The sequence below is a fragment of the Rhinatrema bivittatum genome, chromosome 11 (genome assembly GCF_901001135.1).
Source record: "Rhinatrema bivittatum chromosome 11, aRhiBiv1.1, whole genome shotgun sequence".
Classification (NCBI taxonomy): Eukaryota; Metazoa; Chordata; class Amphibia; order Gymnophiona; family Rhinatrematidae; genus Rhinatrema; species Rhinatrema bivittatum.
The window spans coordinates 24,910,371-24,938,067 of NC_042625.1; the positions used below are offsets into that span (position 1 = coordinate 24,910,371).

Here is a 27,697-nt window from a genome sequence, read left to right on the forward strand (position 1 = left end):
CTTGAGTCAAGGGAGCATAGCCCGTCCCCTTTTTGCAAGAGAAGAATCTGGGTGCCCAGAGATACCATCTTGAACTGCTCTCTTTTTAGAAACCTGTTCACCACAGATCCAGGATGGGACAGAGACCCCCAGTTTTCTTTTGGATCAGAAAGTACAGAGAATAGAAACCCCATCCCAACTGTCCTGGGGGGGGGGGGGGTGGGGGGACAGGCTCGACTGCCCTGACTGTTACTAGGGCAGAGAGCTATTGCAAGAGGGTCTCCTGCCACGCTGATGGCCCACAAAAAAGGCTCAGAGGAGAATCTGGCGGAACATCCAACAGATTCAGCCGGTACCCCTGCCACACTATGGAGAGAACCCCCTTGTCTGAGGTGATCACTGGCCACCAATCTACAAAGAATCGTAGCAGATCTCCTACAGGTGGTTCCCAGAGCATGGGACGGGCAGCTGACTCCTGCTCCCCCCACCAGTCAAAAGTGCAAAGTGACACATATAGGGAAAAATAACCCATGCTATAGTTACAGGATGTTAGGTTGTATATTAGGAGCTACCACCCAGGAAAGAGATCAAGGCGTTATAGTGGATAATACATTGAAATTGTCTGTTCAGTGTGCTGCGGCAGTCAAAAAAGCAAACAGAACGTTAGGAATTATTAGGAAGGGAATGGTGAATAAAACGGAAAAGGTCATAATGCCTCTGTATCGCTCCATGGTGAGACCGCACCTTGAATACTGTGTACAGTTCTGGTCGCCACATCTCAAGATATAGTTGTGATGGAGAAGGTACAGAGAAGGGTAATCAAAATGATAAAGGGGATGGAACAGCTCCCATATGAGGAAAGACTAAAGAGCTTAGGACTGTTCAGCTTGGAGAAGAGACGGCTGAGGGGCGATATGATAGAGGTGTTTAAAATCATGAGAGGTCTAGAATGGGTAAAAGTGAATCAGTTATTTACTCTTTCGGATCATAGAAGGACTAGGGGGCACTCCATGAAGTTAACACGTAGCACATTTAAAATTAATCGGAGAAAGTTCTTTTTCACTCAATGCACAATTAAACTCTGGAATTTGTTGCCAGGGGATGTGGTTAGTGCAGCTAGTGTAGCTGGGTTTAAAAAAAGGTTTGGATAAGTTCTTGATGTGAAGTCCATTACCTGCTATTAATCAAGTTGACTTAGAAAATAGCCACTGCTATTACTAGCATCAGTAGCATGGGTTAGACTTTTTTTTTTTTTTTGGGTACTTGCCAGGTACTTATAGCTTGGATTAGCCACTGTTGGAAACGGACCCTTGGTCTGACCCAGCATGACATGTTCTTATGTGCCACCGCATTCCACACCTTATCGCCAAAAAGATTCTCCCCAGTGCACGGCAAGTCTCTCCTGAACATCTGGCCGGAAGTCCAAAGCCAGAGCCAAGCCATTCAGTGGGCGCCAAGCCAGCGGCCATGAATCTTGCTGCAGTTTCAAAGACATTGTATGTGGAGCGTACCTCAAGCTTCCCACATGCGAGGCCCTGATGCATGACTGCCAGTAAAGTGTCCTGCTGTTGTTGGGGCAAACGGGTGGCCACCTCTTGAACTTGCTTCCAAAGGCTGCATATAGAGCTGGTAGGAAGCTATGCAGACTATCAGCATGGCGCCCTGAAAGACCTTCCTACTCAGCGCATCCAGCGCCCTGTGTTCCCTCCCCAAGGGAGCCGAGGAATGGGTCTGGGAGCATTTGGCCTTCAGCACAGACTCAACCACAAACGATTAGTGGGGGAGCTGACACTTTTCAAAACCAGTGGCAAGCTGGACCAGGTAGACCCCATCCACCTTCCTATTTACAGGCGGAACCCTGAGGGGTGTTCCTAAATCCTGAGCAGCAGCTCCTTAAAGATATCATGAATTGGGGCAGATACCACCTCCTTAAGGGCATCCACAAATTGGAGGACCTCCAGCATCTTGGGCCAGGTATCCTCTTCCATCAGCAACTGGAATGGAATGGTTTCCGCCATGGCCCACACAATACCAGCAAAGATTAGGTCCTCGGGTGGGGACCGCTGCCGTTCCTCTGGGGGAGACGGGTCCAAGGGAAGGCACCTGGAATCCTCCAAGGAGAAATCTGAGACGTCATCATCCCAGGGGTCATTAAAGGGCATTGTCTTCACTGAATTGAGCCTGGGACAAAGGCCCGAGCCCACCCAGAGGTCGAGGCATCATGGACACTAATGGCTCCGATGGACCCACGGGCAAACCCAGAAGGGCTGGCTGAGGAGCGGGAAGGCACGGCAGCACCACCGGCCTCCAAGGGCCTTCCTCATCTGAGGAGCCATGAACCAGGACGGCATCAGGTTGAGGAAGAGACGGTATTCCCCATGGTATCGATGGACTCCGGGGCACTGGAGCCAGCTGAATCAGGAGGATGCAAAGAAGGATATCAAGGCAATCTAACAGCGGCTCCAGCAGGGAAGCCACATTCATGGGTGCCGGAGGAGACACCGGCTCTATTCCCCACAGGACTTGATTCACCACCAATTGTACCCGGCACTCCAGCTCCTCCTTGAAGATCACCAGTGCCAGGACAGGCTGGGCAGGAGGTGGTGTGGCACGATCCTCCTCGGAACCTCAAGGGAGGTCGGTCCCAGACATCGGAATCAGTAGGGACTGCCTGGGAGCCCCGGCATCGATAGAAGGTATAACCTCCTCGCCTCAGGGATGCTGCGAGTGCATCATGGTTGGAACCAGTGCCAGCCTGAGCCCTTGATTTCCCAAGGTGCTCGGCCCGGTCTATCCCCCAGCACTGAGGTGGCCGGCGAAGATCCGGACCTTGAGGAGACCGAAGAAGCCTGATCCCAGCCCCCCCCAGAGTCACCAGTAGAGGGCAGGAAGGCTAGGTGTTGGCGCCCATCAGTTCCCTACGATCCTTCAGTGTCAAGGACACAGACACCAATGTAGAGGGGGCTTGGACTGTTTGGGCCCAAAAATCTTCATTTTGTCCAGGCGGGCACGCCTGCCCTTGGGCGTCATCTGGTCACACAGACAGCACCCCTTGAATGTCATGGGATGCCCCCAGGCAAAGGATGCACACATCGTGAGGCTCCGTAATGGACATCATCCAAGGTCACTGGAGGCACTGACGAAAACCAGACGATGCCATACAAACAAAAAAAAAAAAAGCCCAAAAGTTAATGGCCGGGGGCCCCGAAGCACACCACTATCGGGATCAGACCACACAAAAGGAACTGACCGTGCCACTAGATTAACTGAAGGCAGGAAAAAAACAAACACAAAATTAGCAAAAAAAACTCAAAGTCTTCCAAGTAAGAGAGCACGAGTTCCAAGACCACGAGACGACAGCACCATGGGGGGGAAAAAAAAAAAAGAGATAAAACAGGGATCCCTTGTGGACATGAGGATTATTGCATGCTGAGCAAGCTCAGTGTGCCAGTCAGAGCTCTAGAAACTTTGACAGAAGTTTTCCTTGTCGGGCTCCATCTGATGTCACCCATGTGCGAGCACTACCATCCTGATTGTCCTGGGAGAACCTTCCAACTTATATTGTATTACCTTTTTAATTTTTATTGTACACAGTTTTGATATGATTGTAAAAATCAGTTTATCAAAAAAATTACCATTTGCAAGGAATCACTTGGAACTGGGCAGTCAAAAGAAAAACTGCATCTCTTCGGCTATTAATCTTATGGGAAACCACAGTATTATTGTGGACTAACTGATTTGTCACTCCATGACGACACACTGAGAAAGTTTCACAGAATGAGGAACATCAGATAGATCTCTTTGCATCTCCTTTCAATCACACACTTCCTCAATACTGTTTGAAAAAACTATGCACAGAAGCAATAGAAGAAAATTATTCCTTACCTGCTAATTTTCGTTCCTGTAATACCATGGATCATTCCAGACGGTGGGTTATGTTCCATGTCCAGCAGATGGAGTCAGAACACAAAATTCCCAGGGGAGGATCCATATAACCACGCCTCCCCTGTAACAGCTCTCAGTAACTAGACTAACAAAGCCCAAAAGAGAGAGACTAAAAACAGAGGGATCAAGTAATAAAAGAAGGAATTGAAATAACCGCTGTCCAAACAAACAGCAACTAAATTCTGAACAGTGAACTTGCGAACAGCAGTGCGTGAACAAAAAAGACGCGCAGTATTCGAAATACAGAGTAAAAGATTGTTAAGACAGGTAGGCAGGGATGTCCCACAAGCAAACCCCCAAACCAAGGGAGGGTGTCTGGAATGATCCATGGTATTACAGAACGAAAATTTGCAGGTAAGGAATAATTTTCTTTTCCCTGTACATACCAGGATCATTCCAGACGGTGGGATGTACCAAAGCTTTCTCATCACGGGTGGGCCGCAGACAGCCCTGCTCGTACTACCTTGTCTCCAAGCTGACCGCCCAACGGAGCACCGACGTCCAGGCGATAATGTCTCGCAAAAGTATGGGTCGACTTCCAGGTGGCCGCCCTACAAATCTCCTGAGTGGAGACGGAGGAGCTCTCCGCCCAAGATGTCGCCTGGGCTCGAAGAGAATGAGCCTTGACAACCAGCGGAGAGGACTTACCTACGCCAAGGTACGCTGCTATGATCGCTCCTTTCAACCACCGCGCTATAGATTGTTTGGAAGCCATGCAACCCTTCCGGGGTCCGGACAAGAGGATAAACAGATGATCGGAGAGCCGAAAATCATTAGTCCCCTCCAGATAGCGTATCAGAGACCGCCGTACATCCAGTCTACGCAGGTCTCCAGACTCAGAAGAGGCAAAAGATGGTAATTCCACCGATTGGTTGAGGTGGAATGCCGAAACCACTTTAGGGAGAAAAGAAGGAACCGTCCTCAGCGGAACCCCTTCAGGCGTGAAACGAAGGTATGGTTCACGACAGGATAGGGCCTGCAGCTCGGAAATACGTCTTGCTGAACTGATTGCCACGAGAAAAATTGTCTTGTGAGTGACGTCCTTGATGGTAGCCCAGCTTACAGGTTCGAACGGCGAACCACAGAGGACTCGGAGCACCAGATTCAGTTTCCACGACGGACAAGGTGGGCCAATTGGAGGCTTCAAGTGTTTCACTCCTTTAAGGAAACGGGAGATGTCCGGATGCGAGGACAGAAACTCCTTATTTCCACTGCGAAGAAAAGCCCCCAAGGCCGCCACCTGAACCCGAAGAGAATTGTAAGCAAGACCCAAATCCAAACCTGCCTGCAAGAAGGAAAGGACATGTGGCACTGAGGCCTGCATGGGAAGAATGTCATTCGCTCCACACCAATCCTCAAAGACCTTCCAGACTCGAACATAGGTAACAGAGGTGGACATCTTACGTGCTTTCAGTAGCGTTGAAATAACCGGCTCCGGATAACCGCGCCTCCTCAACTGACGCCTCTCAAAAGCCAGGCCGCAAGACAGAAGCGATCTGCCTCCTTGAAAAATATTGGTCCCTGGCGTAGAAGACGTGGCAGCTGACCGAGACAAAGGGGACCCTCCACCGTCAAATTGCGCAGATCCGCGAACCACGGTCGTCGGGGCCACTCTGGCGCCACAAGGATCACCGGCCCTTGGTGTGCCTCTATCCTGCGGATGACCTTGCCCACGAGGGGCCACGGTGGGAAAACATATAGGAGACAGTGGCGCGGCCAGGGCAGGACCAGCGCGTCCACGCCCTCGGCGCCGCGCTCCCGCCTGCAGCGGAAGCGGGCGGCCTTTGCATTTCCGGCGGTTGCCATTAGGTCTACATGCGGTGTCCCCCATCACCGTACTATTATTCGCATTGCCTGCTGCGAGAGCTCCCACTCTCCGGGATCCAAGTTTTGTCGGCTGAGAAAGTCCGCCTGTACGTTGTCCACTCCCGCTATATGCGAGGCCGGTAGTCGTTGGAGGTGAAGCTCTGCCCACTCCATCAATTTGTCGGTTTCCAGAGAGACCAACCAACTTCTCGTGCCTCCCGGCGATTGACGTACGCCACTGTAGTCGCATTGTCCGATAGCACCCTGACTGCTTGATGGCGTACTATGGGGAAGAAACCCTGTAATGCCAGACGGACCGCCCTGGTCTCCAAGCGGTTGATGGGCCACTTCGACTGTTCCTCCGTCCATCAACCCTGGATTGAGCTGTCCCGACAGACCGCTCCCCAGCCTGTGAGGCTGGCGTCCGTGGTGATAATCACCCAATCCGGGTCCTCCAGCGACACCCCCTGAGCTAGGTGCCGCGGTTCCAGCCACCAATGGAGACTGATGAAGGTTCCTCTCGGAATCGGAAGGATTGCCTGGAAATCTCTCGACACCGGCTGCCACCAGGAGAGTAGGGATCTCTGCAGAGGCCTCAGATGCGCGAAAGCCCAAGGAACCAGATCGATGGTCGAGGCCATGGTATCCAGTACCTGCAGGTAGTCCCAGGCAGTGGGCGTCTCGAGCGCCATAAATCCTTGAATCTGCTGACGCAGAGAATGAGCTCTGTCCGGATGCAGAAAAACCCTGGCATTCTTGGTGTCGAAGTGAGCTCCCAGAAAATCCAACGACTGGGACGGGACCAGGCTGCTCTTGGTGAAGTTGACAATCCATCCCAGAGATTGGAAAAGTTGTTCCACTCTGTCGACTGCGAGGATACACTGCGCTCGTGACTTTGCACGGATGAGCCAATCGTCTAGGTAAGGATGCACAAGGGTGCCCTTCCTTGCGCAAGGTTGCCGCCACTACCACCATGATCTTCGTGAAAACCCGTGGAGCTGTGGCCAGGCCAAAGGGAAGAGCGCGAAATTGGAAGTGTTGACCCAAAATTTTGAAGCGTAGGTAACGCTGATGAGCTTGACAAATTGGTATGTGGAGATACGCCTCCGTGAGATCCAAAGCAGCCAAGAATTCTCCCGGATGAACTGCCGCTAACACTGAACGGAGTGTCTCCATGCGGAAACGAGGAACTCTGAGGGACCGGTTGACCTGCTTGAGGTCCAGGATAGGACAAAAAGTACCTTTCCCTCTTGGGAACCACAAAGTAGATTGAATAATGCCCCCGGCCCAGTTCGGCGGCTGGCACCGGCACTATGGTCCCCAATTGAAGGAGACGATCGAGGGTCTGCCGCACGGCTCCCTGTTTAATTAAGGACCCGCAAGGGGAAAACAGGAACCGGTCCCGAGGAGCGCAAACAAAATCCAAAGTGTAACCGCGTCTTAGAATATCCAGAACCCATTGATCCGACGTGATTTGGACCCACTCTTCGTAGAAGAGAGCAAGGCGACCCCCCAGTCGAGGGACCACCTCGCGGGTCCGTCTGGCATCATTGGGTAGATTTAGCAGATGTACCAGCACCCTGCGCTTCCTTACCCTGGCGGCGCCCACGAAAGGGCCGGTTCTAGGAGTGCGAACGAGAAGAGGGAGCCTGAGGTGGCTGTTGCCTCTGAGGACGCACTCTCCGCTGGTTACGATAACGGTTTCTGGAGTAATTATATGATCTTGACGAACGGGGTCGATCTTCGGGCAACTTGTGCACCGCGTTCTCATTAAGGGACTTGATGATCTGATCCAAGTCTTCGAAGAGGCATCAGTCGACCAACTGCGAAGCAAAAGGAGCCGACGTGCTGAGACTGCCGCCACCATGGTTCGGGCTAGGACCCTTAAAAGATCATATAAAGCATCCGCTCCATAGGCAACCATGGCTTCCAGTCTGTCCGCCTGGTGAGCCTCAGCGTCTGGTAAGGACTGGGAGGTGAGAAGCTGCTGCACCCACTGAAGACCCGCTCGCTGTGCGAGGGAACTGCAGATCCCGCATCCCTAAGGCCGAGACCTCAAAGATACGCTTGAGGTAAACTTCCAGCTTCCGATCCTGCATATCCTTCAACGCCGTCCCTCCAGTGACAGGAATAGTGGTATGCTTTGTGACCGCTGATACCGCAGAATCTACGACGGGAACTTTGAGAATTTCCAAAAAATCAGCCGGCAGAGAATACAATTTTTTTCCATGGCTCTACCGACCCTAAGGTTGGCCTCCGGGGAATCCCATTCCCGAGTGATCAACTGCAAGATCTTGTGATGAGTGGGAAAAGACTTGGCTAGAAGCCAGTGTCCTGCTAGGAGGGGGTCCCCCTTCTTGAGAGCCGGGTCAGGCCCCACCGGTTCTGGAGGGGGATCAATATCCATTTCCTGGAGGATGTAGGGAATGAGGTCATCTAACTCCACCGCTTGGAAGATGCAGAGGACCCTAGGGTCGTCGCCCTCCACCTGGGCCACCAAGGTGGGGTCGTCCACGTCAGGGTCCTGGGATTGTCCTTCCCCCGAAGTCTGTATTATCGATGGTGTCCCGGTAGGGCCAAGAGATGTCCCCGTTCCCCCGCCTACTAAAGGGGGCGAGCCTGAGGGAGGGTCCCACCCAGGAGGGGGGCAGGACATGGTATCTTGGGGGGAGAGGGTCCCCAGGTCCCGAAGGTCGTGTCTCTGCTCTGAAGAAAAGCCCTGTGCATCAGGACTATGAATTAAGGGGAAAAGGCCTGGCATCCTGAGGGGTCACCCCCCGGGGGATCCCCGCTCTGCCTATCAGGATTAGACTCGGAGTAAGGGTCCAAAACGGGCCTAGAAGTGGAGAACGGATTATCCGTGTCCTCCTCAAAGCGCGGCATCAGAATCTTGCAACAAAATAGCCGCCGTTCCCGCGTTGAGAGGGAACGGGGCCTGGCGCTTCCTTCCCACGCGGTCTGCAGCTCGAATGTCCTTGCTAGTAGCTGGCGCACATTCCCCCTCGGGGAAACAGCCTGAGCACAGACCCTCTTCAGAAATAATCCGGCCCTGTCGGAGCCCTCACAAGGCGCCACGGACTGCATCGCCGCAGGGAGAGAGAGAGAGGGGGGAGGGAGGCTCTACAGGTGGCTCGCGCCTAAAATGAGCGCCGACCCAGCAACGGACGCTTGCCGCGGTCCCCCACTGACCTAAAGAAGAACTGACGGGGAATTAATCTCCTGACAGCAGGCGGCCCCGGGGAATGGTGCTTCGCGGGGCCGCAGGTCGGGACGTCGGTCGCTCCCCAAAAGGGAGGGGGGGAAAACCTGGGTCAGGAGGGAGAGGCCGGCACTACCGACTTTCACCTCAGAGAGCCGAACGGAGTCCAAAAATTGCAGTCTTCTGCTGAAAAAGAAGATGAAACAAAAATACACTTACCCCAACTGAGCCCTCAGTGAGGAAAATGAGAAAAGAAAGAAAGAAAACAGGCAACAGCCTGTCAGCAAGTCACCAGGCTGGAGAGCGATGAGCCAGCACCAGCTGAGAGCTCTCCCCCTGCTGTAAGAGGAGCCTTAGCAAAGTGACCTAAACTGTAAATTTAAAACTTCCTATTTTTTTTTTTTTTAAACTTGATCCCCCTGAGGAGGTAGCCCTAAGCTAACAAGCTGGGGACCACAAGTCCCCTGCTCACATCTGCTGGAGTCAGAACGTTACTGAGAGCTGTTACAGGGGAGGCGTGGTTATATGGGTCCTCCCCTGGGAATTTTGTGTTCTGACTCCATCTGCTGGACATGGAACATAACCCACCGTCTGGAATGATCCAGGTATGTTCAGGGAACAAGAGATGCATTCTGTATTCCACGGAAAAAATGCCTTCTTATAAGCCTGCCCACCAATTCCATTGATAACAAAAACAGTTCAAAAGCTGAGTAAGGTCAGAGGATCAATTATCCTAATAGAGCCTGGCCATTTCAAAGCTGGTTTCTGTGGCTCACACACTGGCCCATCGATAAGACTATTGTTATTTCTGATACTCTTGATGCAATATGCATGTTCAGTGCTCCATCCAAATCTACAGACGTTAGCATTGACAGCTTGGATGTGGAGAATCAACTAATTCAAGAATTTCACCTGACAAGATATTAAAAACATCCTATAAACCGCAAGGAAAGCAACTACTGGAAATCATACAATTATAAGTGGAAAAGATTTGCAAACTGGTGTCATGGTCCAAGAACAGATCCTTTCACCTACCCAATACCAATTTATTGGTATATCTTCTGCATTTAATTAATTCAGGTCTGAAAACAAATTTCATAAGCAGCAACAGCAATTAGATAAACTATCACCAGCAAATTAAGAGACTTTGTCAAAATTTGTGAAAGGTCTATAAAATCGCAGGTATGAGCTCTACCCCCGCAATAGAGCCTAAATACAGTGCTTTGACAATTAATGAGACCAACATACGAGAGCCTATGGTAACAAATCTAAAATTCATCTTATGGAAGACCATATTCTTAAGTGCCTTAACAACAGCTAGGAGGGTGAGATTTAGCAAATGTTGCTTACCTGATGTAACAGGTGTTCTCACAGGACAGCAGGATGTTAGTCCTCACAAATGGGTGACATCGAGGATGGAGCCCACCACGGAAAACTTCTGTCAAAGTTTAAACAGAACTTTGACTGGCCCCTACTGGGCATGCCCAGCAAGGCACTGACCCTGCAGCCAGCAGGGGTCTCCCTTCAGTCTGGTTTTCAAAGCTACAGGCAGTGCCTAAAAAGTAAAAACAAAACGAACCCAACACCGCGGGGTGGCGGGCGGGTTTCGTGAGGACTAACATCCTGCTGTCCTGTGAGAACACCTGTTACATCAGGTAAGCAACATTTGCTTTCTCACAGGACAAGCAGGATGGTTGTCCTCACAAATGGGTGAGTACCGAGCTGAGGATGTCCTGGCTTGCACCAAATGCACCCAACGACGTACAACAGGCACAACAACTGGGATGGAATTTGGGAAAGGGCATCCGCACCCTACTGGGAAGGTGGAAGGGTGTTGGTACATCATGTTGGAAAAAGGTTACGCAAGACAGATTGGCCGAAGATGGAGTCCTGTCTTCCAGCCTTGTCCAAACAATAGTGGGCTGCAAAGGTATGGAGAGAACTCCAGGTTGCAGCCCTGCAGATGTCAGGAAGCGGCACCGATCGAAGGTGTGCTACTGAAGTCGCCATGGCCCTCACAGAGTGTGCTTTGACACGGTCTTGGAAAGGAATGCCAGCTTGCTGATAACAGAAGGAAATGCAGTCCGCCAACCAGGAGGAAAGAGCCTGCTTACCCACAGGTTGTCCTAACTTGTTAGGATGGAAGGAGACAAACAATTGAGTGCTCTTTCTGTGAGCAACTGTACGGTCTAGATAAAACACTAGAGCTCGTTTACAGTCTAGGGTATGCAGAGTCTGTTCCCCAGAGTTGGAATGGGGCCTGGGAAAAAAGATAGGTAGTATGATGGATTGATTGATATGAAATTCAGAAACTACCTTGGGTAAAAATTTAGGGTGAGTGCGGAGTACCGCCCTGTCCTGCAGGAGTTTAGTGTAAGGCGGATAGGTGACTAAGGCCTGTAACTCACTAACCCTGCGAGCTGAAGTAATAGCCAACAGGAATAATACTTTCCATGTGAGATACTTCAATTCACAGGAGTGCAGAGGTTCGAAAGGTGGTTTCATAAGACGACCAAGAACCAGATTAAGGTCCCAAGATGGGGCCGGAGGACGTAAGGGTGGCTTCAGATGGAGTAAGCCCTTAAGAAAGCGTGTTACTAGGGGTTGTACTGAAATAGGAGTACCCCCAATACCTTTATGGAAGGCGGCTACCGCACTGACATGCATTCTGATAGAAGAGGTTTTAAGACCTGATTCAGAGAGATGCCATAAATAGTCCAAGAATTTGGAGAGTGGACAGGAAAGGGGATCAAGGGACTGAGAAGTGCACCATGATGTGTACCTTTTCCATTTGTATGAGTAAGACTTTCTTGTGGAAGGCTTTCGTGAAGCTATCAGGACCCGAGAAACTGAATCCGAAAGGTGAAATGGTTGAAGGACTAACCTTTCAACATCCATGCCGTCAGGGACAAGGCTTGGAGGTTGGGATGGAGGAGGCATCCGTCGTTTTGAGTGAGAAGATGCGGGTCCATTCCCAGAGGAATGTGCCTGCGGATGGAGAGATCCTGGAGTATTGGAAACCATACTTGGCGTGGCCAGTAAGGTGCTATCAGGATCATGGTTCCTCCGTCCTGGCGTAGCTTCACGAGAGTCTTTGACACAAGAGGAAGTGGAGGGAATGCATAGAGTAGACCGGTTGTCCACTTGAGGGAGAATGCATCCCTCGGCCGAGAGTGCTGGCTCCGAATGAGAGAGCAGTAATCGTCCACTTTGTGGTTCTGAGGGGACGCAAAGAGGTCTATGCGGGGAGAACCCCACTTGTGAAACAGAGAGGTCGCTACCAGAGGATCGAGTGACCACTCGTGTGGTTGGAAGACACGGCTCAGCTGGTCTGCCAATACATTGTCTACTCCGGGCAAGTAAGTGGCCCTGAGGTACATGGAGTGGGAGAGGGCTTCCGCCCAGATCTGCGCAGCTTCCTGACACAGAAGGAAGGAGCCTGTGCCTCCCTGCTTGTTTATGTACCACATGGCCACTTGGTTGTCCGTCTGGATTAAGATTATCTGATGGAATAGATGATCTTTGAAAGTTCGGAGCGCATAGCGGATTGCTCGAAGTTCCAGGAAATTGATCTGGTGTTCGGCTTCCTCTTTGGACCATAACCCTTGGGTTTGGAAGTCGTCCACATGGGCTCCCCAACCGATGTGAGAAGCGTCGGTGGTTAGGATTACTTGCGGATCCGGTGGAAGAAAGGGTAAGCCCTGAAGGAGGTTGACCCGAGTCGTCCACCAGGTTAAGGATAGGCGTAGCGCCTGTGTGACTGTGATAATGGAGGACAGAGGCTGAAAAGCTTGAATCCATTGGTGTCGTAGAGTCCATTGCGTTACTCTCATGGCTAGTCGGGTCATGGGAGTGACTTGAACCGAGGATGCCATGTGTCCTAGGAGAATGAGGAACTGGCGAGCCGTGGCAGTGTGTTGCGACTGGAGCTGGCGAGCTAAGGACATGAGAGTGTGGACTCGTTGAATTGGAAGGTAGGCTTTTGCCTGTAAGGTGTCCAAGTCTGCCCCAATGAAGGATAAGGTCTGAGATGGGACCAAGCAAGATTTCTCGTAATTGACAAGAAACCCTAAGGAAAGGAGTGTGTGAATTGTCAATTTTAGGGAGGATTGAGCAAACTGAGGGGTAGAGGCCCTGATGAGCCAATCGTCCAGATAGGGGTAGACGTGGACACCTTCCTTCCTGAGAAATGCTGCTAGTACTACGAGACACTTGGTAAAGACTCGTGGAGCAGATGCCAGACCGAAAGGCAGTACCCGGTATTGATAATGGTCGTGGCCTATCAGAAAACGCAGATACTTGCGATGAGATTGCGTTATCGCAATGTGGGTATAAGCGTCCTTGAGGTCGAGAGAGCACAGCCAATCCCCCTTTTTCAACAGAGGGAGCAAGGCGCCCAGGGTTACCATCTTGAACTTTTCTTTTTGCAGATACTTGTTGAGGGCTCGAAGGTCCAGAATTGGACGAAGTCCCCCTGATTTCTTTGGTATTAGGAAGTATCTGGAATAGAATCCTTTCCCTTGTTGACAAGGAGGGATGGGTTCTATAGCATTTGATTGTAGAAGAAGGAATACTTCTTGTTGTAATTGAGTCAAATGGCTGGTTAGACTCCATGCCTGAAGGGGCGGGGAGTCTGGCGGAAGTGTTATAAAGTTGAGGTGGTAACCCTGTGCGATAATTGCTAGCACCCACTGATCTGAGGTGATCTGTTTCCAACGGTGTAAGAAGTGGTACAGACGACCTCCCACAGGGATGTGTGGAAGAGGGAGTTGGCTTGTGCTCAATACAGGGAAGTCAAAGGCCCGCCGCAGGCCCAGGAGGTGGGGCTACAGTAGGCCTTTGCTTTCGTGGCTGACGAGGCTGAGGCCTGTTAGAGGACCGTACAGGACGAGCCCTAGTTGACGGAGGGTAGTAGCGACGTGGTCGAAAGAACGACTTTTTAGAGTCCTTCTTTTGCGGTTGCTTGGAGGTCACCTCAGGTGGGATAGACGAGAGTTGTTTCAACGTCTCATGGTGGTCTTTTAACTCTGCCACAATCTGTTGAATTTGTTCTCCAAACAAATTGTCGCCTAAGCAGGGTAAATCAGCAAGACGATCTTGGACCTCTGGGCGAAGGTTGGATGACTTTAACCAAGCCCAACGTCTGGCTGAGATGGCAGTGGCTGAAACCTTCGTGGAAGCATCGAATATATCGTAGGCGGTCCTAATCTCGTGCTTCCCTGCCTCAAATCCCTTGTGAAGAAGGGCTTGAAGTTGCGGTTGGTACTGGTCCGGTAACGTGTCAGCGTAGTCTTGCATCTGCTTAAGGATAGCTCTGTTGTATTGAGTCATATAGAGCTGATATGAAGCTATGCGTGAAATCAACATAGCTCCATGGTACACTTTTCGTCCCACACTATCCAGGAACTTGTTGTCCCTGGTAGGTGGGGTAGAAGAGTGTGGCTTAAGACGCTTGGCCTTCTTCTGCGCAGACTCAACTACAACAGAGCGATGATCCAGTTGAGGCTTTTGGAAACCTGGTGCTGACTGGACAAGGTATGTGGAGTCAGCTTTCTTATTAACTGGAGACACCGATGAAGGAGATTCCCAGTTTTTCTTGAGCAGATCCAAAAACACCTGGTGTATAGGGATGGAAGCGATGATTTTTGGAGCATCCAGAAATTGAAGTAGTTCCATCATCTGGTGTCTATCATCGGCTTCAGATTGTAACTGAAAAGGTACAACTTCTGACATCTCTTTTACAAAATTAATGAAAGAGAGATCCTCAGGAGGAGATCTTTTTCTACTCTCTGTAGGAGATGGCGGCGAAGGCAAATCTGTGTCAGAAGATGTATCATCATCATCACCCCAGGTATCATAGGGATCATGTGGGGCTTGTAGCCCCGATGGACCTGGCTGAGGTTCTGAGGGCATCGATGGAAACCGAGGTGGAATCGGTGCCGTAGGTGGAATCAGAAATGGCATCGATGGCTTCGGTGCTGCCGATGGAATCGGTGCCTGGCGCGGAATCGATGGAGCCGAAGGATATATCGGTGGAGATATGCCAGGAGGTACCGATGGAACCACCCCGGAAGGGGGAATCCGAAACGGTGTTTCTCCTGCCGATGAGAATCCAGTCGGAGACGGTGGTGTTGTCGATGGCACTGGAATCACCGATGGAAGGGCCGTCATGAGCGCCTCCATACGACTGAGTAGCGGTGCTAACGCTTGTACCAACGGCTCGGTGGTCGGTTCCCTCCTCGGTGGCGAAGCCGGTGCCGGTGTCGGTGCTGGGGGCGGCACTGGAACCGGTGCCGGAGACGGTGCCGATGGAGGTTGTAATTTCTTCATCGCTTTCTCGATAGCCTCCTGGACCAGCCGGTCCAGTTCTGCCCGGAGACCAGGGGTAACTATACCCGGCTCAACGGGAGAGGGAGGCTGAGGCAGGGCCGGAAGTACCACCGTAACCGGTGGGATCACGGCTCCCGCACCCCGGGAGGGTGAGGGTTTCCTCGATGCCGGCGAACGAGACTTGGAGGGTGTCCGGTCTGTTCGCGGCTTCTTTGTCGGTGGCTCGGCTTGAACAGAGGTCGATGGCTGTGGATCCTCGACAGGCCGAGACTTGTGCCGTCGATGGCGATGCTTTTCTTTCCGATCCCCTCGCCCATCCGGGGAAGGGACGGGAGTCGACGGCCGAGAAGCGATCGATGGCGGACGGTCACCGGAGGGTTGGCGATGATGGTACAACTTCGACGGTGCCGGTTCCGATGACGTCGATGCTATCGATGGCGTTGGGGTGGGTGCATGGAAGAGGAGCCCCATCTTCTCCATCCTGGCTTTGCGACCCTTGGGTGTCATTAAGGCACATTTGGTGCAAGTCAGGACATCATGCTCACTACCCAAACACATTACACAAACCCTGTGGGGGTCTGTGATGGACATAGTCCGGGTACAATCCGGACAACGGCGGAACCCCGTTGCCATGGCTGGAAGCCAAAATTTAGGCTGGGGATCGGTAAGTGCCAACAGGCCTCAAGGGCCAAAATCGACGGCAGTCGATGGAAGAAGGCAAAAAACTTACCGGGTTCCGAAAGATGACTAAAAAATTTGTCGAAGGGAGACCCCTGGGGGCAAATTTTCTTAGGAAATTAATTTCCAGATTCCTGTCAGGAACGTGGTTAGAGAGCTCCTTTCACCGCGTGGCAACTGCTGCGTGGAAAAAAGAAGACTGAAGGGAGACCCCTGCTGGCTGCAGGGTCAGTGCCTTGCTGGGCATGCCCAGTAGGGGCCAGTCAAAGTTCTGTTTAAACTTTGACAGAAGTTTTCCGTGGTGGGCTCCATCCTCGATGTCACCCATTTGTGAGGACTAACATCCTGCTTGTCCTGTGAGAAAGGTCTAAATCTTCACCCCCCTACTGGGGGTCCTACTTCACCCCCCCCCCCCCCCCCCCCCGCCCTCTCCTCCTTGTCACTGGTTCTTCAATTTTTTGCGACACAGCCCTCTATCCAGCCCACCTCAGCTGATCCCCCCCTGGCCCCACTCTAACTCAGCTCCCCGCTAGAGTGCCCCAGTGACTGTTTTAGTTACCTATCTGTTTACCAAGTTATTTAAGTTGTATAAGATGTTATATTCGTATTTGTATAAGTTACCAATTGGTCACCACTATGTATAAGTTGTTTATCCTGTAAACCGGAGTGAAGGCATCCCGCTATACTTCGGTATAAAAAAGCCTCGAAATAAATAAATAAATAGTTATTTATCCACTGTACATAAAAATCTTAAATTCCTACCAAAAGCTGTATTTCAGTTTTACCTTGACCAGGCTGTGATGTTGCCAGTTATTTTATCAAGAGCACTTGCAAAGCAATCAGATTTACATATTTTAAACTGTAGAAGAACACTATTATTTCTACACAAACAGAACCAAATCATTCAGAAAGAGATCCTAACTCTTTATATCCTATGATACAAATAAGTGGAGAGGCTGTTAAAAAAAAAAAAAAAAGTATGGATAGATGGATTACTCAATGTATTTCATTCTCATTGTTGCTCAACTATAAATCACAAGCTTCAACAGCCTGTCAAGGCCCACCAGGTCAGAGCTGTTGCAATCTCAATTAGCGCACCTTAACTCAGCTTTTAACCAGGACATATGCAAAGCTGCCACACATGGTCTACAATGATGAAATGTATACTTACCCGTTAATTTCCTTTCCTTTAGTCCTAACAGACCAGTCCAGACATGTTGGATGCACCCTACAGCCAGCAGATGGAAGCAGAGGCAAATATTCCAGAGCTAATTTCACTACCTATAAAAGGTCTGGTGCTGCTTTAGCTCCTCAGTATGCTATGACAACGCTAGAAAACAATCAAGAGCCATTGCCAGTACTGGTTCACCAATTACCATTATATAGCAAGAACCTACCACCAGAATTCTCCTACCCTCTCCCTGGTCTGTGTTTCTCTGTTTGACAACAAGTTCCTCTCTAAGTCTATCTGTATGTCTACCTATATCTATAGGCATCTATGTGGCTATAACTATCTAGTTATCTATATAACTGTATATATTCCTATCTATAAATTCACTCACCCCATTTTTTTCCAATGTTTTCCTCTCAAGATGGGTCCTGTTAAGTATAAAATTTACCTTCCTTCACTTCCTACAGACCAGTCCAAACATGTGGCATGTACCAGAGCAGTCCCTATTCCGGGTGGGAGTTATTCAGACCTGCTTCCAGGATTCTCGTATTAGATGCTGTTTTTTGTTTGTTTGTTTTTTAAACTGAATTGACACTTAGTATTCTGGAGAAGTATACTGAAATGCCCTTGTAGTGCATAAGACACTATCTGAACCTTCGCACAGTGTCCTTTTAGGCTCATGAAGCTTGGCCTTGCCTTTAGTACACATGCTACCTTACTGCATTGCACCTTTGAGGTCACTTCCCTCTTGCAGGCCTCTGTAGCCAAACATAACCATTTGCTTGAGTTCCTGAACTCATCTGTGAATTTCCAGATATCTCCAAAGGAACCTTGCATCTCTTTCACAATATGAGCTCCTACTTCTGACTTTAATCTTTCGCATTCATAAGCCCTGCAGAGAAACTTTGAATGATGTGTTCCATTACTTTCAAAACAGGGTGGCATTTTGGGCACAGTGAATTTTATTTTTTGAAAGGATTGCCCAAGGACACCCAGGAGACTGACTTTTCCAACAAACCCCTGAAATGCTCTCCTACAGTGCTTGAAAGGAATGATAGATGTCTTCCTAAGTAAGCTCCCTTCCAAGGTGGGGGAATACCTCCCTGAGTGAAAGACTTGTGATCTTGCCTCCTCAGAAGAATTGTATCTAACACGTGAGCCAGATGAGGCAAGTTTCCTTCCTCTGTTCCTTATAACAAGCCTGTGTTCTATAGAAAATATTTTTCCTTGTATTGCTCTTAAGCATTCACACATTCAATCATCTGGCGTATCACTAAACTTTGGAGGAAGAAATGTAGTTGAAAAGCTCAATTGCAATTAATCAAATCTTGCACACCCTATAAGGCCTAAATCCATGCTGACCTTGCCCTTTTGTGGGCACTGTACTACATTGGTGGAAAGACCTGATCGAGTATCTGGACTATTCTCTGAAATATTGTATCTCTCTCAACTCTGACCTCTTAGTGGAACACCACCCCCCCCCCCCCCCCCTCAAACTTTAAAGGCATGCTACACGAACAGCTTCCACATTTCCCGTGGCCCCAATCCACAACATTACCTATCCTCCTCCCTATGTAGCTTAGTCCTTACCACACCAAAGCTGGCAAGAAATTATTATACGATTTTTGGTAAGAATTATTTGCCTAAGGTGAAGGAGAACCCCCATTTTGCAGTGCTACTCGGTCCAGTAGAAGAACTTCATCCTAGACCAGATTTTAATTGACTTACCAGTGTGCCCGAGTACTATTGGTTCTCTAAATTCAGTTCCTGATTCCTTAATTGCCTAATTTATAGCCAAAGACTCTGAAATTCTAGCTAGCTAGCATTTCTCTGGACCTGGCTCCTCTGGAACTCAATCAGGTTTCCTATCCAGCTTCAGCTGGTTCTAACCTCACTTTTCTCTCAACCTGTATTATGCACATACACACATATATATACACATACACACACACACATGTATGTATGTGTATATATAATATATATACATACACATACATACAAACATATACATACACACATACATATAAATAAATAAATAAATAAATATATACACACACATGGCTCTATCTATATAAGTATATATCTCTATATGAAATCCCCCCACACACTTTGCTTTTTAGACAAGGCACTGAACCTTCTAACTGCAAAACCTGGCAAGAAGCTGGAGTAAGAAGGGCACTAGAACTTGTAATTCACAAGCAGGTTTCAGGAATTAAACTGCTACTCTGCATTTCAGTCCAGCCAAGGGGGTTACAACAAGGGAAATAATCAGCCAGCCACAGCCAGCTGCACATCCTGGCCATTAGAGCTTCTGCAGCTCCTAATTGACCTTGCCTGCCTGTTGAAGACATGCCCTCAAGAAATCTCTGCCAACTGAGAACTTGTTACTCCAAACGCTGAGCATCACTACCTTTCCCTGAAGGCAACTCACAAAGTTAAATGGGTATTATAGCCAATGCAAAATATTCTAATATTTTCTCATACATTAGCTGACATGCTGATTTCCTCAGCCTTATCAGTAGTGTCTTCTTTTTCTTCAATTCCTGCTCCTGCCAGGGACAAATCCGGCTCTATGCCTGCTGTCTTGGAAGCCCACTCAACCAGGGAAATCAGCACACTCTGCCTGATACCCTGGGAGTCTATTTTTAAGAGCCGATGCATGCTTAGGGCCTTGGATCCCGTTTCTCTTCAGCGTCCACTTATTAAAAAAAAAAAAAAAAAAAAAAAAAGCTCTGTTTGATTTCCCCCATGCTCTGCGGGGGAAAAGGGAGCCTTGCATCAGCCTGAATATGTCTGGATTTAACAGAGGGCCTGCTGTCAATGTTACCCTGGGAGCCTGTTTCCACCAGGATATTCAGTGCACTTTGCCTGCTTTCCTGGGCTTCAGATTCTAGCAAGATATTCAGGCCTGATACCTGTATTTGGGCTCTTTGCCTGTTTTCCTGGAAGCCCTGACTGAAGACACCACAGGAACAAATTACTACATATCCAGCTATCTTTTGCAGCACCAGAAAACAGATGTGCAGATCTGCTGAGGCGAAGACATAATGAGGGACTAAAGCAGCACCGAGCCTTTTATAGAGTGAAGTCAGCTGTTAAATTTTTGTCTCTGCCTCCATCTGCTAGCTGGAGGACGCATTCTACAAGTTTGGCCTGATCTGTAGGACGTGAAGGAAACACACTTTCACCAAGCACTGCTTAACAGACTAAGAAGCCAACATGGACTGTACCTTTGGGCATGCTGTACTCAAATCCATATTAAAATAAAGCTTCACTCATGCTGTCTGATTACAGAAACTCCAAAGATATATCACTGCATGTGGCAATCTGTGCTGCTTGTCCACAGAGAAAGTGAAGTAACTTACCTGTAACAGGTATTCTCCATGAATAGCAGAGCAAGCAGCCACATAATCTCCCCCCCCCCCCCCCCCCCCCATTTTCCTGAGAAACTGACATCAATTAAAGACAGGGAGATTTGAGCTGCTATAAAAGTACAGGAAGTGCTGCACATGTTCAGAAGAAACTGAAAAGTTCAGAGATAAGAGAGGCATGGCGCCATCATTGGATGGTGACACCCATCTTGTGTGGCTGTTTGTTCTGCTGTCCAAGGAGAAAAGAGTTGCTTACCTGTAAGAAGTGTTCTCAGAGGACAGCAGTATGTTAGTCCTCACACACAGGTGACATCAGCAGATGGAGCCCTGATGCAGAAAACTTATGTCAATGTTTCTAGAACTTTGACTAGGCACACTGAGCATGCCCTATACCACAAGTCCACACAGGGTCCCTCTTCAGTCTCATAACATAGAATTACGATTAAAATAAAAAAGAGAAACCCAACTGTGCAGAGTGGTGGACGGGTTTTGTGAGGACTAACATCCTGCTGTTCTCGGAGAACCCCTGTTACAGGTAAGCAACTTTCTCCAAGGACAAGCAGGATGGTAATCCTCACGCTACAGGCTGCTCCCCAACACAAAAGGGGACCAACAGACACCTAACCAGGTGCCAACGGGAACAGAGGGGTAGATGGCCCTAGGTTGAGAGTTGGGTTCTACACCTCAAACAGACTAGCCAAATGTACTGTCACGTAGGCCATCCCTATCCAGACAATAATGTGATATGAATGTGTGGACAGAACTCCTCGTTGCAGCCTTGCAGATCTCCTTCACAGAATTTGTTTGCAAGTGGGCCACAGTCGCTGACATGGCTCTCACAGAATGAGCCTTGACATGGACCGCAAGATACAATCCTGCCTGCGTATAACAGAAGGTACTGTATTAGACTGGTTTTGCTCATACTTGAATGACGGAGTACAGTTTGAATCTAACTATTCTTCGTGGTGGAAATTAAAGTGAGGCGTTCCCCACAAGGCTCAGCCCTGTTTTCAGAATTAATGTCTATCTGGCTCCCACTGGACAGATTTTCCAGTCATTCAACATTAGATATTTCATACATGCAGATGATATCCAGTTTTTCTTGCCATGTAGTCCTAATGGTGATCTTCCTAAAGCCAGGTTACAAGAAGTCATTAGTCTACTTCAGGGATGGCTAGCTGATCACCGTCTATTTCTTAACATGAAGAAGACAGATTATTGGGGTAGGAAAGGGGTTTAATTTGATGAAGCCTAAGGAAGTCTGGTTATCCAAAACTCTTTCAGTACCAATTCACTCCAAAATCAAGAGTTTAGGAGTTTTCCTAGATTCTGAATTATCCTTGAAAGAACACATTTCTCACATCACCAGAACTGCTTTCTATAAGCTTAAGTTAGTTCGGCCATTAAAAAATGTTTGTTACCTCCAATGTTTTTTCAGATGGTTGTTCAGAGTCTAGTCTTGACTCACCTTCACTCTGTGCCCTTTAGGGCGAGGGAGCATAGCCAGTCCACTTTTTGCAGAAGGGGGATCAAGATGCCCAGGGAAACCATCTTGAACTTTTCTTTTTTTTTTTTTAGAAACTTGTTTAAGGCCCTTAAGTCTAGGATGGGACAGAGTACTTCTGTTTTCTTTGGAATCAGGAAATACCTGGAGTAGAATCCCTGCCCTCTTTGCCCTGGTGGTACAAGCTCGACCGCTCTGGCCATTAAGAGGAAGGAGAGCTTCATTAGAAGTACCTCCTGATGCGCTACCTGCCCCCAATATGGGCGCGGAGGGCAATTTGGAAGGACATCCAGTAGATTCAATTGGTACCCCTGAAGAATGATGGACAGAACACACTGGTCCGAAGTTACACTAGACCACTGGTCCACAAAGAACTGCAGCCTGCCCCTGACCAGAGGATCCATCACCCTGAGTATGGGCGACTGGCTTACACTCCCTGCAGCCCAGTCAAAATCCTGGAGTTGACAGTTGCCGGCTGGGGCTTGGGAGCTCTCTGCTGCATGGGACGGCAGTGGGAGCCCTGATGGTGTTGACGGGAGCAAGGAGGATAGTACATCCTTTGGCGAAAGAAAGACTTTCTTGGCCATGGTCTCGATGGCCTCCTGCAGTGAACTGGAGGAGAGTGTTTGAGGGTTTCATGGTGGTCCCAGAGCTGGGCCAAAGCATCCCTCACCCTATCTCTGAAGAGATTCTCTCCACGGCACATCAGTGAATCATTCCTGTACCTCTGGTCAGAGATCAGAGGCCGGCAGCAATGCCATTCTGTGGGCACTAATTCCTGCTGTAGAGGTTCTCAATGCAGTCTCAAAAACATTGCAGGTCACATGGCCCTAATGTTTCCCACACCAGACCCTTGTGTACTAGTGACATGAGGATGTCTTGCTGCTGTTGAGGCAGCTGCTCAGCCAGCTCCTGCACCTGCTTCCAGATGTCCCACGGGTACTGGCTCATGTAGAGCTGGTAGGCAGCGATGCAGGCAATAAGTATGGCACCTTGGAACGCCTTCCTTCCAAGAACCTCCATCATTCTCTGGTCCTTCCCTGGGGGCACAGAGGAATGGGTCTAAGAGCATTTGGCCCTCTTGACAGTGGATTCAACCACCACAGACTGGTGAGGCAGCTAATGCTTATTGAATCCGGCAGCCTTCTGGAAGATGTAGATCCCATCCGCCTTAACAGGAAGGCACTTGGGGGGGGGGGGGTTCCCTTAACCTCAGCAGCAACTCCTTAAGGATCTTGTGTACTGGGACCATCACAATCTCTTTAGGTGGCTTCATGAACTGGAGAATCTCAAGCATTTTGTGCCTGGCACCCTCCTCAGTCAAAAGCTGAAATGGAATGGCCTCCGCCATCACCTCACAAACTCTGCAAGGGTCAAGTCCTCCAGCAGGGGACTTCCTTCGCTCATCTGGAGAAGGGTCTGATGGGAGATCCTCGGAGGACTCCCTCGGATCATTCCCCCAGGAGTCATAGGGACTCTCATCGTCACTGTATGCTACAGGGGATGGGGCCCTAGGTGCTCAGCCTGTGTCCAGATGTGCAAGCACTAGTAGAACTGGACAGAGGGCTACAGGCCTTGGCGTCTCTGCCGGCCTCAGTGGAGCTTCCTCGGAGGAACTGGCAACCACCACCATATCGGTAGGAGAAGGCACTGGTGCCCCGCTGGGCACCAGTGTTGTCCTGACAACTAACACCAGCTAAGTCAATAATGCACCAGAGAGCATGTTGAGCTTCTCCAGCAGCAGTAGGATGGTAGCACTGGTTCCAGTACCTTCAGTGTCACAGACCCAATGCCCTGCAGTGCCCGATCCACCGCCAGCTTGACTCGACGCTCCAGATCCTCCTCAAATGTTGCCGATGCCAACACAGACTGGCAGGAAAGAGGGGTGGACAGATCTCCTTCGGACCCATGAGGCGGATCAGCAACTGGCACCAGGACTGGCAGAAACAAGCGCGGACCCCTGGCATCTCTCCTCGCCACAGGGTCGCTTTGGGTGCATCCCTGTGCCCAGCACCATGCATCGACGGGGACTAGTGCTGATGCCAAAGACAATGAACCCAGCATCCTCGGCCCGGAGGAGATTGACAACAGTCAGTCTCCGGTGCTCCTATCCGCCAACGGTCCCCACCAATGTCAATGGTGCAGTGTCCATCAGTGCAGCTCAGAGTTCCATCAATGCCTATGCCACTGATGCAGATGCCAGGGCTCGGACTTCCTTTACCTGAAGAGCTGATCCATCTTGTCGAGTCGAAGCAGACGTCCTTTTGGCGTTAACAGGGTGCATAAGCGGCAACCCTGGACGTCATGCGATGCCCCCATGCAGAGGATGCATACCTCATGAGGGTAGACATGGTTCTCAGGCACTGGGGGCATCGGCGAAAATTGGATGTGGCCATGATGGCACAAAACAAAAAGACCACAAAGTCAAAAGCAATGGCGGCAGACGTCTATGGCCAGCGGGCACAGAGGCATCGACCACAAAAGGAAACTTACCTGAAACACCGAAAACCCTGACTAGACACACTACGGGGAAGCATAGAGAGCGACCCAGCGACAGCATTGAGAAGAAAAACCGTGAAAAAAAAAGTTTTCCACAAGGCTAAAAAAAAAAAAAAAAAAAAGCCAAAGTTAGCTCAACTACACTGCGAGGCTTACAGCTCCACAGAAAAGACTGAAGACATATTCTGCATAGACGCGTGGTTTAGGGCATGCTGGGCACACTCAATGTGCGTAGTCAAAGTTCTGGAAACTCTGACTAAGTTTTCTGCATTGGGGCTCCATGTGTGAGGACTGCCATCCTGCTTGGCCTCAGAGAACACCCGTTACAGGTAAGCAACTTTGCTTTCTCAGCCATCATTTACAAAGTTACTATAGAAAAATAAAAGGAAGTTATGAATGTGACGTGTCTCTCTGTGCTTAGATCATCCCTTTTGCTTTAGGAAGAAAAGGTAGACACAAAAAACATCCAGAAGCAATTTTAAAAAATACATTTTAGAATAAACTGTCAACAAGGAACCTAACATTTATGCATGTACTTTGCAGTCTGCACAAACCAACTTGATCTTCAAAGTACCCACACAGTTTGTGCCTGAAGATCAGGTTGTTACTCAAATAAGAAGTCTTCTCAAATCAGAGTATTAAGTAGGCACGTTAAATGTATGCAAAGTTTTCACCCTCCCTAACCAAATTACAACCCTCTGGAAGCCCCTTTGTAATGCAGCTAAAAGTCTGCATGTTGTGACAGTAGGTGCTCACTTTTAGATGGCTGAAAATGCAGTTAGGTGGATTCAAACATTCTGTATAATCCTTTTTTTTGACCATATAGATCCCGATTAACTCTTTGAAAATTTACTCTTTTACATATCTGTTCCACTGTCAGTTTGCAAACATGAGCTATAATACTGTGCACAATTGACAGTCCTACAGCAGTACCCGGCAATTTGGGAAAATTATTCTAAGAAGCCATGGCTGTTCCACATATCATTGCCTTTCAAAATGAAACACCAATGGTCATTCCAATATTTTAATTACTATTGCCTCTTAAAGGCTCTTTTTGCCTCACTACCTTTTCTTTTCAAGCTATAGGTGAACATACAAAACAGAAGACACACATTTGAAGAAAACAGAACTGGTAACTGAAAAGCAATATTTTCATGAATAGATTTTACCAATACAGCATAATAAATCTTTTAATTGCAATAAACTATCAGTAAAGTAATAATTTGACAGGAGCAGATTTCACAGTTTAGCAATGAAAACTGTTCACAGCCCTAAGTGGGATAAAGGTGCAGTCACTGTTACATCTACTGGACAAACTCAGGATGTGCATGTGTCAGGTTCCTAAAGGAGCTGTGCACTGCAGACCCAATTAAGGACTGTTGCTGTGATGACTGTGTTAGGAGGGAGAAGGAATTAAACGGGGGGGGGGGGGGGAGGGGAGGGAGCTGTAACCCACAAGTAGATGCAAATGAAGGACCATGGCATCGCAACCCAAAGACAAACTAGTTCCAACTGAACTAGAAACCCAAAGGAGTAGAAGGAAACTGTACTGCAGGGTATATTTAACACCAAAATAACTGGGATGGACATTCACTGAAAAGAGTGAATACAATGGAATGAAAATCTTTTTATAATTTTTCTTTTGGAAGTTGACATAGGACAAAACGCCGAGCTAGATTTATCTTTTAAGGAAAGAATCATACAAAAATATATAAGCCTTTTTACTCCATGTATAGGAATGTGTTGAAAATAGTAACCATTAAACTATTCTGAATTTCTCTCTTTTTATTTGTGTATGTGGCATGACTGGAGGGCCACCTTGCCACCATACAGTAATAATCAGATTTGTCAAGACAGTGTACTCCACCCTTTGGGTTTGTTTCTTTTTTTTTTTTTGTTACCACCACCTGCACAATTTGGCTTCTTTATTAAAAACTTCTGCAATATTAGAAGTAATTACAACTAGAGATGACCAATTTTTAGATTCCAATCTTGATCCAAAAAGACAGGCTGCATTAAAGCATTTTCCAGTGTGCAGGCTTCTCAGCAAAGAAAAAAAAACAGAAAGTGAAATTGTTAGGTAGAGATTTTAGCCTAATTGTAGCCTGGGATCTAAAAAGTGCCTACTCTCTGGAAAATGCTCATGAGACCCCACCTTTGTGAAAAATAATTGTCACAATCAACAAAATTGGTCCATCTGTAATTACAAGAAATTTCTTGCATGATTTTGAATAGAAAAATCATCAAGCAGTTACTATTTTAAAATGTCATTCAGTAGAATTTGGCATGCAGGTTTTATAAAACATGTAAGCAAAGGTTGCTTAAACAGGTGGATTAAATCCTCATCACATACTATAAGTGAACAGGAAGAATATTAGAAGAAAGGCAAGATGCAGGAAAACAAAGTGACCTCTAAAACAAAATTACCTGTTTCTGAAGGAACTACAATAGATATGAAGAGAGAAAAGACATTGAGAATTATCAGATGAGATAAAACAGGTTGGACTCGACATTATATCTAATTTGTGCAGTTTTAAACTGGAGAATTCATTTTGGAAATAGGTCATATTCCAAATCTTATACACACAAACGTGCATTTGGAAACTACAATTAGTAACAACTTCCCTTTAAAATGTCCTCCTTCACACATTATACCTTGTCAAGGCTTCCAACATTCCACTACAAAATGTTCAGGGTTCAATATTTGCATGAGACCACTCAGGAATGGCTCTACAGCAAGGCAGGAGGTGAGGGAAGCTGCCCAGACAAGGAGCTTGCCCCCACACCTGGTTAGAAGGAAAGGCACTTGCCCAACCTGCAACTCACTGTGTCCCCTTTATTCCCCCCCCCCAAAACCAATACAAAAGTTTCTAGAACTGCTGCTAGCCTCTGGTAATTATTTTTTTACTGGATAGCTTAACAGAATTTTAAATACAACTTAATAAATAAATGCTGCAAATCTTGAAATTCCAGTTCAATTCCTCTATCCACCACACATACACAACATGACACTGAGCAAGTTATTTTCATCTTTCCAGTTCACAAACTTAAGACTATAAACTTGTGAACTTGAAGGTACAAACCACATGCTTACACGGTTTTGTACAGAAGTTCAGGCATCCCAGGTCAAATTATGTTTCAATGAATTCCAAATGAGCAGAAGCTGCTACAACCTCTTCATGATGAAATGTTAAAACGAGATCTTTCTTCAATTT

The 27,697-nt window shown here is 48.3% G+C and overlaps 1 protein-coding gene across 9 annotated transcripts in view; it reads right to left on the reverse strand.

The window, feature by feature from the left end:
• The window catches only part of ATXN2 (ataxin 2), a 472,151-nt gene that overhangs the window by 375,115 nt on the left and 69,339 nt on the right, over positions 1–27,697 (reverse strand). For 5 of the 9 annotated variants that reach the window (XM_029571733.1, XM_029571726.1, XM_029571729.1 and 2 more), the window contains one exon: positions 26,910–26,924. The exons of the other annotated variants lie outside the window; for them this stretch is intronic. In XM_029571733.1, the coding sequence (XP_029427593.1) occupies positions 26,910–26,924 (15 nt within the window). The remainder of the gene's footprint in view (positions 1–26,909; positions 26,925–27,697) is intronic. 9 annotated transcript variants of the gene reach the window in all.